Genomic DNA, 16821 nt, shown 5'->3' on the forward strand with positions numbered 1-16821 from the left:
TAAGCAAAGATGAGTTGCTTTTTGTTGATCTGAATTTTTTTTTATTTGCCTCTAATGTTATTGATAGAAGAGTTGTCAGAGGAGTCTCTGGTCAAAGGCATTGCAGCACATTGCTGGAAATGAGGCTGGAGATTCCAGCTACAGCTGCAACTGGTGCTAAGCAGTCTGGTTCTTTTTTCTTTTTTTCTTTATTTTTTCTTCTTTTTTTGATAATTCACAATAGGATGAGCATTTCACACATCGCATGCACATTTCTCTCCTTAGCCAGTTGCTAGTAAAAGAAATAATAACCCAAAAACCAAACAAATAAACAAACAAAAAAGTAAAGCTTGGCATCAAATTTTTCTTTTTCCCCAAGTCCATGATGCATACCTTAACACTTGTTAGTCTGTTCCCATGTCATAGACAATGACTGTATATACCATGTCCTCAGTGGAGACTAAGTGAAATGAGGATGAAGGAAAAAAGCAGTAGGCGGGATTCTTGGACTTGGACTTGGTTCCATACTTATTCAAAGTTAAACATGTACATGAATCTTCTCAAGATAAAAATATTTGCTGGCCCTTTATGAGGAGTTGTTATAATTCATTATCAGATTACATAACTAATCCCTAGAAATGTGCCAATAACCTGTTGAAAAAGTCAAGGTGATTCAGTTCTCATTGAAGGCAATAAGTGTCAGCTCTCTGCTGTTGAGGATCTTGGATTTCAAGGTAACTCTGTGTACTGTATGAATTATGATCCATCAATTTGCACATTGTTGCTCTTATGGCATTTGGCTGCAGATCTTATATCAGGTATCACACATTTGTTACCTACTGGGTACAACTTAATTCACAAGGAATCCACACTCTATCCTAGTTTTAAAAAGTACATCAACAGAGTAACATTCTAACTTGCTTCAGAAACGCATGCCTTTAAAAAATACATATATAATAATTAAGAAGAAAATACATTTATAGGTAGTACTTTCATTTACAAATGGTATGTTTAATAAACAAAAAACAAACATTAAAAAAAAAAAGAAAAAAAAAGATAAATTACAGCAATCTTTGTGAACAAAGCACTGTGAAGTCTAGGGCCTCTCTTTACCTATAATTGAATTTAGGCACTGCATATAGTCCATAGGTCCATGCAGTGAATTAATTAATTTTAGATTTTGAAAAGGGCAGTGAAGAAGAATTGGGATTTGGAAGGTCTAAATTTTTACTGTAATTCTTACACAGGTTTTTGTATGCCTATACATCATCTCTTAATTTATCTTTCTACTACTCATTAAAATCAGGATGATAAAGCTTTCTTTAGCCAGCAGTATTGCATTTTGTCACTTTAGATTACAAGACTTTCTAGTACTACAAGTAAAAAATAGCAAATCCAATTTCATATAAAATGCCACAGGAACAAAATTATTCAGCCACCTAATTTAAAATGGATTCTTCTTAACAAGTGTCCTAGTTTCACCTGAGATAGAGTTAATTTTCTTCCTAGCAGCTGGTATTGTGCTGTGTTTTGTATTTAGGATGAGAATAACGCTGATAACACGCTGATGTTTTAGTTGTTGCTGAGTGGTGTTTATGCTAAGTCAAGGGCTTTTCAGCTGCTCGTGCTGCCCTGCCAGCGAGGAGGCTGGTGTGCACCAAGAGCTGGGAGGGAACAGAACCAGGACAGCTGGCCCAGACTGTCAGAAGGACTGTCCCGTATCCCATATCACATGGCATCATGCTCAGCAATAAAAGTGGGGGGAGTTGAGTGCCAGGTTAAACCACAACAGCGTAAGAGAAAAATTTGCAGAGGAAATGCATCTATGAGTAATTACATTCATTATAACCAAAGAAGAGCACGCACACAAAGAAGGATTAGCCTCAGAATTGTTACAAGATGTTTTGGTGTTTCGATATTTCCAGTATAAACAATACTGAGCTCAGGGAAATGTGAATTGTCTGTAGTCTTTTATCCATTCTTGCTGACTTGATATTGCTTTAATTTTATCCCAGAGGCCCTATGAAATTCATTCAGCCACCCCCATTGATGAGATACTCAACATGTTCAAGATAGAAAGAGTTCACTACTCATCTACATGGTGCAAGGGCATGATAGCATTACTGAAAAAGGTAAGAAAGCACCAACACCTTCCATCCTCTTTTCTCTCTTCTCCCAGAAACCCCTTCAACAGTGCAGGTCATCTGGCAAGTACACTCATTAGTCAAAATTTCAAGGACAAAAAGGGAGTATTTTTTCCTAGTCTTTTCTGAATGGTGTTGGTGCCGTATTTTCTTTTGAGAAGCTGGATTATTCTTATTCTCAAACTCAGGCTTTTAATGGCCTGAAAGAAATAGAAACCTTTTATTTTATTATTATTATTATTATTTTAAAACTGATTCGCTAACAAAAACTGATAACAAAACTATGGGAAACAGTAATTCCCACTCTGTGCCTTAGCCCCATTATCTCCAGCCCCAGTTGTGCATGTGAAAGAGGGAAGGAAGGACTGTTATGCCCTTTGAATTTCTGATGCAGTTTCCAGACATTAAGTTTAGAAATGAAAAGGGCTGAATTTCTCCCTGTCCCACGTTGCTATAGTTGCAACAACAAAAGTCAAGCCATTTTTCTGGAAATGTCACTAAGCTACAAGATAGGGTTCTTTCTGAATGCATCATGACACTGCAAGTTGCTTTCTTCCTAAAATCCCAGTTTGTTTTAATTTTTTGGCCATGCTGCAAGGTTCATCTATCTTTTAGGTATTTCAAATCATCTATAATGATGATTCTGAGCAGGAAATATTTGTGAATGTGCGAATAGAGCAACAAAAGATCAATTTCCTTTGCAGCTATGAGCAATATATTTTTGATAGATGGAGCAACGAAGTGGTTAATTTTAATTGCTGCCAGGATGTTCAGGGTAACTATATCTTCAAATAAATTGAAGACAAAATGCAAACTGGGGTTGCATTGAACTGTGATGTTTCATATCACTTGGACTCTTGTCTATTTGCAAAAACTTTTGTTACTAATTCATGTACACAGTTCAGGCCTGCAATAGCTGTCTGGTGGCAATTAAATTAGATTAATATCAAATGAGTTATTACTTTCATTTTTTTAGATTGTGCCTGCTAGGAGTTGTTAGAGGATCCCTTGACCATTTGCTCACTCTAATTTTGCAACATACAATTTATGGGTGTGACACATTTACTATTTTATATGGCATCCGGTCCCTTAGAAACTGCCTTGTTCTCGATCACAGCTCCTCACTAAGGATGCAGAGTGCCGTCTTTCAAGTCTCGCAGATATCCAAAGCTCTCCATACCTAGCTGATGTCAACTGGGATGCTGTTCTAGAGAAATCTGTGACCCCAGGCTTTGTTCCTAATGTAAGTTGATATTGCAGCTGAACTGCGTTTGCAAATTCCAACTTTAATTATCACTGCTGTTTTACTTGTTTACACATGTATTTATTGGTCTTCAGTGATTTACCTCTCACAGAAGCTTTACTTTGGATTCTACTTTTGTTTACTCAGTCACAGCTAAGAAAATTTGGCCCATTTCATTAGACCACAATAAAAACTAATTAACCTTGGTTCATGTTTTGTTCTCTTTCAAATAAAAGATATTTTCCAGACTTTGCATTTCAGCTGTTAGAGCAACAGATTGTCAGTGTTAACTCTGAGCCAAAGAATGCCAAGAAGATTGTTGTTTTTCTGAAAATTAGATATCTGGCATAACATTTACAAGACTTTTTAATATCCTAATATTCTGACCATTTTTCACTTTAAAAAAAAAAAAAAAAAGGTTAAAAAGACTGACCTACTTCCTTTCTGCAAGTTTCCTACATTAAAACATTCAGATTCTGTGAGACGATTTTGTGGGAATTCGTTTTTCTGTGATTCCATTTTGTTGATATTTTCTGAATATTTTGGTTTTGTTCCTTTGGAAGTTGAATGGATTTGAGGACCATGAATAAAAGGCAATGACTGTGGAGTTAACATGTTTCTTCACTTTGTTCAGATATAGAAGCTATATTGCACCATAATTCTTCTCCAAACAATACATACGTAGCATACTAAGGATTTTTTTTTCTTTTCTTTTGATGCAACTGTGAATAAAGACAAGAAATGCGGAATAGCTGGATCCTGTCCTCACCTAGGTACATGTTAGAGTTCTTGCTAAATCTGATAGGGACAGGATCCAGCCCTGCAGGAGCTGAGTGAGAGAGAGAATTTCCTAATGGAGCAGAGGTAGCCAGGTGGGTTGCCAAGGCAATGCTAGGACTGTTTTCTGCGTTTCTTGGCACTTGAACAGAGCCCTTCCTGGAGCAACATCCTGCAGGAGTAGAGCTGTGGGTGGACAAACAGGGCTTCCCTCACAGAGCGTAGGGAAAGACCAGAAACTCAACAGGTAACTAGCACAACAATCAAGGAGAGGGTTTCCCATACCCTTTATATTTTTTATAATTATTTTATATTATTATTATTATATAATTATCATATAATCATTATATTATTATTATACAATTATTATGTTATTATATTATTATTATATTATTTTATTTATTTATAATATTATTATTATATTATTATTATATTGTTATTATTATTTTATAATTATTTTATATTATTTTATACTGCAAATATGCAGTATACACAGGGATCCAGGGATATGGACTTTACAGTCCCAGATTCTCTAAAGCCCATTTATGCGTAGGTACATATTTTATGGCTTAAAATCAAGAGAAAAGACTTCAACCTGCTTCAGCAAAATCAGATACTGACGTCTGTCTTTGGCAAACCTGTTCTCTGCTTTCATTTCTCTCCCAGCATTATCCTTCCCCCAAACATTTCTTTGGTCTTCTCCCTGCTACAGCTCATGTTTGAATTTCTAGGGACATAAACTCCATCTTCACTTGCTCCTGAGGACTGGACATGAGTGTACAGCCAACTAATGTGATGTGTGTCACTCTGCTAGCCCTGTCTGCTGAACAGTGAGGTGTGGTATTTTGACTGTAGTTGCCACTGCAAATTTTCCATATACAGCTGGCTCACGCCCAGTCTGCCCAGAGTCTGGGCACAACCAATGGTCTCTATCTAGCCATAGAGGAACATCTTGAACTCCTTAATTCAAAGTTCCTATGTGGATGTTTGGTTCTTTCCACTTGGGTTTAGATTTATTTGAGGGTACCTTACTCCTGAGAGAGTGTATCTAAGTTCCTGACTTCCTAAGGAGGCTGAAAAAAAGTCATTTTAGATACAACTTCAGAAAGAATTGTGGAACCTATCAGTCTGGTACTGCTCTGTTGGCCAAGTGTTTTTTTCTCTGTGGCTGTTTTTGACAATGGTGAACATAATGGAGACTGTGAAAAGAAGCAGCTTTCCTGAAATACTTTCAACTCTCTACCATTAAATATGCATCCAAAGACATATATTCTTGTCATATTGGAATTCATCTCACTCATATTTTGGAGACATTACAGAAGTAAGACTTGAGAAAGTTAATTTGCTCAAATAACATTGTGGCGCTAAAGACAATTAGATGGAAAAGGATTCAAAACCTAAAATTTCTTGACTTACTCATTTTTGTTTTCCTCATTTTACAACTGAAGAAGAATTGCAAGAGGGAAAATGATACCAGTAAAATCTAATAGCCAGAATAGTTCAGAAATTTGAAGATTAAGGTTCAGTTTGGAAGACTCTGGTCCTCACTTGGTGCTAGGAAAATAATATTCTATGTCTAAAAGCAAATAATAGTAAAACGGTTTTATCTACACAGATTAATCTGCAAGTCCTATTAAAAAGTCTACTAGACACTTCAGGATAAAGGTTGATATTGCAGGACTTTCTCCACTTGATCTATCAGGTATATTAGGAAAATCAGTGACAAGGTGAAAGTCAAAGTGTCTTTTCCAGGATGACACATCTTTATATAGTATGCTTTGGTATTTCAGGACATCAGGTTTGGACAGGGATTTTCCAAGAACATTTCCCTCTCTTGGCCAAGCAAAGTATTCACTGATTAACTGGGGCCACGCAACAAAATATTTCGTTTCTAGTCTTTGGGTGAGAGGTGAGTTGAAGTCAATATATGCTGTGGTCTGGGTAGAGTTTTATACCTTTTTTACAGATTGGTATTTCAGACAGGAGCTTGCCTCCCTTCTCCAGGCAACAAGGCACATGGGAAGCATGTGATAGGAATGCCCCCATAGATTAATTTCTCCCTCTGCAGTCTGATCCATGGACATCATTCTTACTTAACTGCTACATGTATTTCTTTATAATTTACCTAGTTTCTTTATATTCAGCTTGGAGTCATAAATTATTTATAGCTTTTTGTATTGTTAAATATTTGATAAAGGAAGCAAGAAATTATTTAAGTGTAATTTGGTTTCATTTTTTAAACTTCAGAAGTAATGTAATTTTAAAGTGCTCCAAAAAAGTCTTAAAACTGCACGTGCTCACAAAAAGAACCGAGAATGATCAAAAGTAAATATTTATTTATTTATAAATAAACATAAATAAGTTATAAACCTCTACTAATGAAAAAATAAATCAAATTTTCTAAACCTGGCTGGGTAGTATGCAAGAAAAGGAAGCATAGAGCTTAATATTCTAGTTTGATTATATAGATGTTGCTGGAAATAAAAATGATGGAGTGATCTCTAAATCAAATGTTTCAGTGCAGGACACCAAAAGTTTTATAAATGGTTTCTGATGTGATTTTACTGTTTATAAATAATATCTGCCACATATGTGTGACTTGTTTTAGTCCTTCCACCTTGACAGTGAAAATAGAGTGCTTGAACTCCCAGAAGTTCAAGAGGAAAACAGTCTGCTTTTAAGATCCACTTCCTGAAGCAATCCATCACACAGTTCAAGTTGTTTGCAAATTTTTTGAAATGCTTTGAGAGAATGAGGAAAAGAAAGGAGCTCATGTTATTCTGATCATAGGAGTAACAAAACAATGATCCAGTAGTCTGGATGCCAACTATTGTACTGGGTTCTGCTGAAGCTTTTCTGTAAATTTTCTGAACATAACCTAGATTTTATCCCTAAATAAGAGATGTGTAGTTCATCCCAAATGCTGTGAAAAGACAGCTATACTTTATTAACAAATAGAATAATAAATAATAATTCAAGACCTAACCTATGTTCCTGTAAACTTTTGTGATGAACAGATCTCAAAATCAAGGAAGGAAATGACCATATAGAAATGGTATTCCCAATCACCCTTATTAATCAGGGACTCCCTGATACAACAACAAATCTTAAGATTTGGTTCAAGCTTCATAAATTAATGTAAAAATGGAGAGTCCAGAATACTTAGGTAATGTATGTAATGGGTATGAAACTAATAATAATAAAGTCAGTTTTTGAGTTTATTCTATGGGGATATAAATGCTTTTAACAGGAAAAACAAACAAACAAAACACTTTAAAAACTACTAGTTCTTCCTTTGGCATCATGTATAGGATCAAGGTAACAGAATCTACCTGCAGCTCTTCAGAAAATCACATTTTTGTAAGTCAGGTCTCAGAGGTACCTCTCATTCTTCCTGCACCATTACAGTTACCATTGAAGTTCTAAGACGCTAACTTATATTCTGATGAAGACCTTGCATCAGATTCCTCTCATTGGGATAACATAATTCTAGTCACTCAGAGGATCTAACTCTTTATTCTTTCTTTATAATATGATTTTTATCTTAATACCTTTATTTAAACTTTAACCATGACTCCAGGCCCAAAAAAAGATAGTTTTCATTTTACAGCTGTGTTTGGGAAGCCAGCTCATTATTAATGCTATTAACATTGGCCAGACAAACTAAAAAAATACAATGGCTCTTCAAAGAGTGACTTTGAATCCTTTTGTACCAGAAAGGAAGACTGAACTGTGATCCAACATTTGAACTTGAAGAAATGATTTTAGAGTCCAAGCCTCTCCATAAAAAGAAAAAGCGACTTGCCAAAAATAAATCCAAGGATGGAGCTAAGGAAACCTGCCCACTGGTAAGTTGTAGGCTGTGGCTTCAGTCAGTGGCATTTAATTTATATTCTCTAATGGGCATAATAATATAATTTCAATTTTACCATCTCTGAAAATAGTCTTGGTCCCCATGTCTGCCACTTTACATATAGTTGCATAAACCATTTCCAAAGCAAGATGAAAAACAACCATTTATTTCAGTCAAATAGTAACAGCATGTTGTAGCTATAGTCAATTTAAAGATTCTCACAGATGCTCATTTAAAGTATGAAGAAGTGTTGCCAGTTAGCAAATAAGCTTCCCACACATGGACAGATAGTTAGGAGGAGTATTTATTCACTGCTAGTACCAAAAATGAAAAGTATGCAGTGGAAAGCTTGTTATTTATATATGTTTTAAAGCTGTCTCTCATGGACTTGACTAATGTGTTCCACATAGAAAGACCCATTGTATAAACAGTGTAAACCTCTGAGGAGATTAAGAAATAACCATTTCTGAAACCTGAAATATCAATTCAGTGATTTTTTTAATGACTTCTGTTGCTACTCCTGATAATTTTGAATGCTCATACAAACTATTCTTCTTAGAGCTATCAGAATTAAAAATCCTCAGGAATTCTTTGTGGGGAACATCTCCCAAAAGAAAGATTGATTGTGCTATCATGGCCCACTTTTGAACAGTCTTCAAAATGTCTTTTGGTAGTATTCATTCATAAGATGTTTTGTTCAGTATCATTTCTGTTGTGATTTTGTCTACGATTTTCTGTCACTTTTAATCAACCTATTCATGCTGTCTTTTGAAGAATGTACACCTGCAGCAGTGCTTGGAAACCGTTAGGAAAGAATTCATCATATTCAACAGAGAGAAGTAAGTGCATTTCTAAACGCCTGTTTAGCATTCACTACTGAAATTAATTTGAGAAAGATTTTTTTTTCTTCCAGTGTAAAGAAAAGTGATTAATGATCACAGCAGCAGCAGCTAAAAGGCTGGGTTTCCAATGACTTTTTCCTCTTAGTTTCTGGTGTGACAGTTTTGTAGTTCCATCTCTGAAAGCAAGCAGAAGTGCTTATGGTGAAAGTATGTTATAGAGAGAAGGTAAATGTCACCAACACTTCTCCAGATAAGTCATTAACAAATAAGGAAAGGGAATAATATACAAGGGGCTGCTTTTTCACAATTCAGACAACACCAAAGGAAATGACACCTCATGAAATTTTGATGATATGAACTGAAATGTTCTGACTTGGAAACCCTATTCGTATTTCACCACCATGAAACAGGTTATTTCATCATAGGCTATTTCAACAGGACTAAATATTAAAACTACATCAGACAGAGAGAAAATGCTTCATATTTTAGGTATCAGCCAGAATCAGTAGAGACACATGTCTGAATCCCAGGGATGTCAATAATCTTCCTAGTCCTATTAATACACCACATTTCAGATTGTTTACTGTATTAGAGCCACTCTGGACCTGTTTTTATTATGGATATAGCTCGTAACAGGAGAGTTGTTTGTGCCTTTGATCAATTTTTTCCATTTCATCCTAGTATGTTCCGTGGTTTCATTTGACCTAATTATATCTGCAAGCTTTTCTAATGGAGTTGTGAAATGTTAGAAATTAATGTAAAAGTTCTGAATATCTTAATGCTTATAATGCAAGTAATTACTGTTTTATGTAATTAAAACTGGGAAAGGCATTGTCAACTTTGCACAGTTGACACAATGTCATAAAAGAAATTAGCACCCTGTTTTTCTGCTGCAAAGGACTCTGAGAGGCTGATGAGAGATCAAAAAGTTTAAATGGAATACCAGTAAAATGGAAGAGAAGGCTAAAACACATGCACTTTATTCAGAATATGTGTTTCAGGCATTGCTAGATTATCTTTGGCAAGTTAAAGGAAAAATATCTTGTATAGACCCACAACAGATCCTGTGTTGTCTTATGCCAGATCCCTATCATTTATTTAAATTGTGTTAGAGCTGAAGAAGGACACAGAGAAATTTCTGTAATACCTTTCAAAGACAAAAAGAAAAAAAGTTAAAGAAAAACAAATTTGGGGAGAAGCAGAGGTCAAATTTTTGAAGCACAAAGTAAATTCAGGTTAATAGGAACAAAACAAGAACAACAACAGACACAGATATCATAGTGGAGAGAAGAGGCTATACAGTGTATGCCAGTGTAACTCACCCTGGGTTTCCTTAGAGCTTCCTGTGAGTACAGGCTTAGGACTGGGTGTACAGGTTGAGGATGCATTTACGTGGATTTCCAAAGACATGAGCTGTTCCTATGAAAACCATATCCAGTAAGTGATTATATCATTTGCATAGGTGTTAATCTCAAGAAGTCTCAGATTAGTTTTAAATTAGTCTCAGATTAGCACAGCTGGATGTTTTGATATTCATCCACGTTCCTCTGCACAGAGCAGAACTGATTATATAGTCTAGCTGTTTGAAAATATCTGCATATTTACTTAGATATTCATTACAGTCAGCTTAAAAAGTCACATTTCATTGTGATATAAGCCTTCCACTCAGTTTACTTCAGTGGCACAGAGTAGCACGTAAATCCTAAGAAATCATAGATGAAAAAATTTAGCCCATATTTCAAGGTAAAAGAAACTCCAAACTAGAAGTAGGCTAGGGAAAAATAAATAAATAAATAAATAATCAGGTGTTTCTAATTGAGCAACATAGAGTCATGTAGTAATGTCATACCGATAGAGTGCAGTATTAACCATTGCAATTCCACATCTTGCAGTGCAGTACTTGCTAAACATCTCCTATGAAAAGCAGACTTTGTTTTTATTGAACATCTTGTTGATAATCCCAAACGGTGTCTCTTTTTAACTTTGTATCTTTCATCCCACAACAGATATTACAAATCTTTGAATAAGCCATATTAATTTCCTTTCAAAGAAGTACAGGAGGAAAAACCGAACTTTTCGGTTAAAGAAAAGTCTCACTATGCTGAAAATAATTCAAAAAAGAATCAAGAGACCAAATGAAATAACTTAATAGTGCAAATTAATGCTGGCAAATAGAGAATGTGTACATTTTCATTTTCCTATTGCTTTCAGAAGTTAGGTAATTTGTAATGAGTATTTATGGGAATGTTTTAAGGAAAATGAGAGAATGAGGAAGGAAGAATCCATTTTAGCTAAGCCATGCAGTCAAATGAGTACACAGTTAAAAGAACTAATGTTTTTTCCAGATAGCAGCGTTCAGCAATATACTTTCTCAGTAAGACTTGCATTGTCCTTGACCTTAATTTATTTGGTTGGACTGTGGTTTAACTATGTAGCTGATATCTTCACTTTTACTACTTAATGAGAGAGGATGAAACGATTTGAAGAATTGCAAAGAAGTAAGATGTTGTGTACAGTCAGAGAGCACAAACATACACTAGAGAATGATAAGGCAGGTGTGTTTTCTTAAAATAAGAACTCGGAAAGAAAGAATTGGAGTCACAATGTTAGCTGTTTTCTTTATATGTTGGATTGAACTGTACATGGCTTCCTGAGTAAAGTGTAGTCAGTGTTTGTCATCAACGGGTAACAAAAGTTATATTTTTGTGCCTTTACTTACAAATAGCTGACGACACAGCTTCTTCTGGTGATACTATTCAGAATTCACTAGGCTGATGAGAAAGACTGAAGGGAGGACCAACTATTCCCAGTTTCTCTCTAGAAAAAGCCAGAAAACAACTATATCAAACAGAGATGCTTCCATAACATGAAAAAAATATATCAATTTTCCTAAGATTTTTATTAGTGCAAAAATCTGTCCTATGTACTAAAAATAACATTTATAGAAGAGAACTCCAAGTGTAGTTCTGTGTTTCAGTTTAGCTAGGTTTGTTCTCATTACTGTTAATCCTATAAAACAGTCAGGAGAAACTTAAGAAATCTGATGGGAATGCAGCCTTCATGTCTGTGAAATGGATCCTGAACACTCCGGTCTTTTTGTGATTGAGTCAACAGTCATTCCTATGATACCCCATTTCTTCTAAGGAAATAGTTTATGAAAACTGAATCTGAGCCACATTCAGCCTCCAAACCCAATGTCCTTTACTTTTGGGACACTTATATACAACTCCAAATAATGTAATAGCAGATGAGGAGCAGCTTCAGGGATGTGCAATGTACATGGTTTGCAAATGCTTTCTATTTCATGTAAAATGCTTAAGCTTTTCTGAAGACGTAGTTTTATACCTTCATCTGCATTTATGCAGGAAAACATAAAGTATCCATAATATAATCCCTTACATTGTAAATCGATTTTATCCTGATTTTATTTTTCCCAGCGCTTCAGATATCTGAGTGGCTGAAGTATCTCTAGATGGAAGTCTTTACTCTTATTAACATCAATATGTCACTAAATGGGAGCTACAAATTAAGATATAACACAAGTGTATGTCATCTGTACACACTGGTTTTATTTTGCAGTAACTTTAAGACAGAGTTACACAATGTCCCAGTGCAAAGTAAAATAATAATAAAAAAAACAGCCTTTTGCAATACAAGTTTGAAAGTGGTGGAGACAATGTTTTCTATTCTTCTGCAAGAGTTTCAGTAAAATCTCTTGCTTAACTTTGAATGTGTAAACTAAATAAACTGTGATCTAAAATGGTCTGTGTGCTGGTTCTTAGTTGGAGAATATTGTCTGATGTTGATTTCATGGACCTGGTTGGCTCTTTCTGCTGACAAATGGAATTTATCTGTTTTTAAATATATTTCTACAGATAAATGTTTTATTATATCTAGAAATGACACACTGAATGTTCTGCACTATCTGAACATGTAGTCCCATAATATTGCCAGCAATTTTTTGAGAAGTTGATCTTATTTAGAAGCTGTAGACTACACTTTATTCAGGGTTAAAAAAAAAAAAAAAAAATGATTGCACAGATAAAGCCACAATGTTTGTTCATAGCTTTATTAAAAAGCTGAGCAGAGATTATATTGCTATTTTAGTGCTGTTATCGCTAAACAAATATTCGTGTACAACTACATTTGTTTATGAACATCCAAAACGTGAAATAGCCAAAAATGAAGAAATAGAGGCAATATTTGCTTGTAGTAGAATCAAATTTCTTACCCTTTATGGTTCCTGAGCCTCTTCCTCTCCCTGAAAGACGTCTTTAAGATTAAAGAGATGAGCAAACAAAGAACAGCAGAGAAAACACAGGAAATATCTGCACCTCAGGCAGAATAATCCTTCAGCTGAATGCTTCACAAACTTGTCATCAAAATTATCAGCTTACTAATGAAAGCAAAATCATATAGCCACATTTTACTGAACGGAACAGGCATTTCATATATACAATGGATATTAAAATGGATTCAAATTCTGCAGAGCTACTTTAATAAAAGGGATGGAGCGATGAGAAAAATATCCATATTTTTATCAATCTTAGTGGAAACTTTCAAAAACTTTCTAATGATTTTAAAGTTGGAGTTTTTTCACTTAATACTAATATCCTGTAATAACACTGCTATGATATTCAGCTTTCTAGTTTCCATTGATTTGAGCAGTCTTGCCTCTTTCTTAAGCCCCTGGGACACCTTATTTTTCTTAATATTCATTCAAAGCAAACACACTAAAAATTATACCACGAACTGAAGCAGTCAGATGGCTGCTTCACAATTTCTCCTCTTTTCCAGCCACAGTACATACTGTTTGGCCATACCTAGTTTTTCCTAAAAGATGCTAAACAACTCTAGGTAAACAGACAGAAATCTACTTCCAGAATAAACAGCAAAAGGTGAGGGACCAAATTTTAAGCATATTATGATGTTTAAAATCACATTGCATGATTTTGTCCATATCACATGCAAAAAACTGACATAATATTCTCTGCATTTTTATAAGACCAAAATTATTTTCTCTTTCCTGTAGTTCCTTTTCTTTCCTTTCAATTGTCTTTTCAGATTCAAAACCAGAGTTCTGGAGAGCTGTCTCTCATTTCAGTTTGATTGGAATAGAATATTCATAATGATTTGCAGTACACCTCTCTCAATGTGCTTTTCTTAGTAGATATTTTATGTCATTCAGTATCTCTGGAGATATTTATATTTTCACAATCCCCACAATATCTGAATGCTTTTTGGCTGGGGCTACAGCACAACTTTTCTTCTCCTGCCACTTCTGATGACCTTGATTCAACTTAAACCCATCTCTATCGGAGCATTTCAAGTGGTTCTGCTGCTCTTCACTGATGTCTTTCTTGTCGCTTTTGTAATGGATATGTCTGCTTTTGGAGATTGCTCCTGCAATCTCACCTAATTAGAAAGATGCCTTACTAAACATGATTAAATCTAACTTGTTTTTCAGTGCTAATAACCACTGCATGGTCACACAGACCCTTTCACTTCTGTCTTTGATTCCCACTCATTATTACTGGCTTAGAATTGTCAAGCCAAATGTGTCTCCTTTCTTGGCAAGCCACACTGCCTAGATTTAAGCATTAGCAAGTCCAAGCTGATTATTTTTCTGTAGACGTACCTTCAAATTCACTGTTTTGAGAAAACAGGAGTCACACAAAAGCCATTGTTTCAATAATGTCTTTCTTTCATACTTTCATGGAAGGAAAATAAAAAGGTTAATGAATATATGGAACCTCTTTTTCAAAGCCTCCCAGGAAAAATGGCCTAAGTTTTCCCAAGAAAGTAGGCACATCTTTGTGGTAGATACACTTTATCAAGTGAACGTCCAGGGAAGGTTGCATATATCAGAGCAATCTCACTGTCACAGCAGTGGAGAGGATTAAAGGTTCAGGATAATCAATACAGATCCTCAGCACTGTTGGCCAGCAATTCTTTTTCATTTATATCAAAACTTAAAACAAATACACATGAAATACACATTTCATACTCGAAAACAAAAGTCTATTCAAATGCAGAGAAAAGGCAAAAATATCTTCATTGTTGCACCTCAGAATTCAGAATCAATTTTTTATGGTTCTTATCATCATAGAATACATTTTTTTAAATAAGTTACATTGGAAAAATCATGTCTATGATAAATGAAGACTGTATACATAACACAGCACAAATATTGTCTGTAGGGCACTACCTTCATGATTTTCCTTCATTTCTCCTCATGTCCTACACTGGCATAAATTCTCACTCATTAGGAGTCTCCATAAGTTAAGAATGAATCATTGAGGCTGAGCTCCTCACCCTGGAGTAGGGAAGCACTGGGAACTGTTGCTGAAGTAATGCAGAAATAAACTAATTATGATATTACCTGATTATTGAGAGCCATTCTGATACTTTGTGTATTTACTAAATATATTCATAGATAGGTTGGAAAGGGAGATGAATGCTGAGGTGACAAAATCCACTTAAGATACCAGGATAGCCAAAATTATATCTGTTGCAAAGAGCTGCAGTAGATGATGATAGTCACAGGTTTGAGTTGCAGGGTAATAAGAAAATGGCAGCTGAAATTCAGCTGATAATTGCATAGAAGTTAGGAAGAAATTAATCTAAAATTTACCTTTAAGACGATAGACTATAACTTAGCTTCAGTTATGAAGGGGAGAGATTTTGAAAAATGAGTGGTTAGCCCAATGTCTAGTGGACATCCGAGAGCTGTTAATTTGTTCAAAATTGCAAAGAAAGCTATAAAGAAATGAACATCAAGATGCTATCGTGTTCATACATGTATATGTTCAAATACATATATCTGCACAATTTTGTGTATAAGTTCACTTCCTTATTTCAAAAAAAAATAATTGTAGACTTAGAATGATAAAAAACAAACAAACAAACAACGAAAAAAAAACAGAAATAAAAGGAAAAACAAAAACAGGATTAAAAAAAATGTGTCAGGGCTTACACTGAAGAATTTCATAGACTCAAAGTAGTTTAAACTCAGAGAAGAGACAACTGAAAAGAAGGAAACTGGCTAAATAATAATATGTTATGAAAGTTATTGAAGAGACAGCTAAGAAATGAATATTCACTCTTTCTGGTAACTCAAGGGCATAAAGTTATCAGGCTGCAGGTTAAAAAGAAAACAAACCATGCCTTGTAGTGCAATGCAGCATATCACCAAGGGGTGTTCTTGGTATTAAAAGTATGAAAAGATTCAAAGAGAAAGAGAAATTCATGGCGAAAAATCCATCAAGGTCCATGGGTCCCCCACGTGTTCATTGGCTTAGAAAGTCTGGAAATTTCAGCAGAGGGGAGGATAAGCCACAGCAGACATTTGTCTCCATTTGACTTGTTCTTTGACATTGTCCACTCTGAGATGAGAAGAGGGCCACTCTGAGATGGGAGTCTGTGTTAGATGGGATGGCTGAATATGTGCTTTTATGTTATCTCAGTGCTTATATTGTCTCCAACTTCATATAGAGTCTTCATAATAGCACAAGGTTTGCAGTAAAATGTACATACATATGTATATGGATGTATATATACAGGTATATATATATTCTTTTCATAAATAAGGAAAGTAAAGCAAATTTTTGACAGTAAGAGATTTAGGGAAGATTCAATGTCTCCTGCTGTGTTTTAGGGGATGTCTGGTGTCCCGTCTGTGTTGTGGTGGGTATAACTCAGAGACTAACCCAGACAGCTTTGTGTTCAACACAGTGGCTTCTGTGGATCCCTCTGTTAGACACCAACTTTCCATGCATTGTGAAAGGAGGTTTGGTGATTACTGAAGGCTGATATTTTGCTGTGTGATCACAAGCAAGCTACTTGCTAAGTCTCCTTTTGGTGAGGGTGTCTCTCCTTCAGCGAATAAAAGAGCTACACAAGATCTAGACTTCTTGTGAGTCTAAGTTTTGGACTTTAGCAGAGAAATCTCTAATGAAGAATAGGTGGAGAGACATGAGACAG

General features: G+C 35.2%; 1 protein-coding gene across 9 annotated transcripts in view; it reads left to right on the top strand.

The window, feature by feature from the left end:
* Positions 1 to 16821, top strand: part of STK32B (serine/threonine kinase 32B) — a 192795-nt gene that overhangs the window by 141804 nt on the left and 34170 nt on the right. For 5 of the 9 annotated variants that reach the window (XM_040556327.1, XM_040556328.1, XM_040556330.1 and 2 more), the window contains exons 8-11: positions 1995 to 2111; positions 3241 to 3366; positions 7860 to 7991; positions 8771 to 8835. In XM_040556327.1, coding sequence (XP_040412261.1) covers positions 1995 to 2111; positions 3241 to 3366; positions 7860 to 7991; positions 8771 to 8835 — 440 coding nt within the window. Of the gene's footprint in view, positions 1 to 1994; positions 2112 to 3240; positions 3367 to 7859; positions 7992 to 8770; positions 8836 to 12275; positions 12506 to 16821 lie in introns of those variants that run through there. The other 4 variants (XM_040556333.1, XM_040556332.1, XM_040556331.1 and 1 more) reach the window with 2 other exon arrangements.

This window comes from Cygnus olor, chromosome 4 (assembly GCF_009769625.2).
Source record: "Cygnus olor isolate bCygOlo1 chromosome 4, bCygOlo1.pri.v2, whole genome shotgun sequence".
Lineage (NCBI taxonomy): Eukaryota > Metazoa > Chordata > Aves > Anseriformes > Anatidae > Cygnus > Cygnus olor.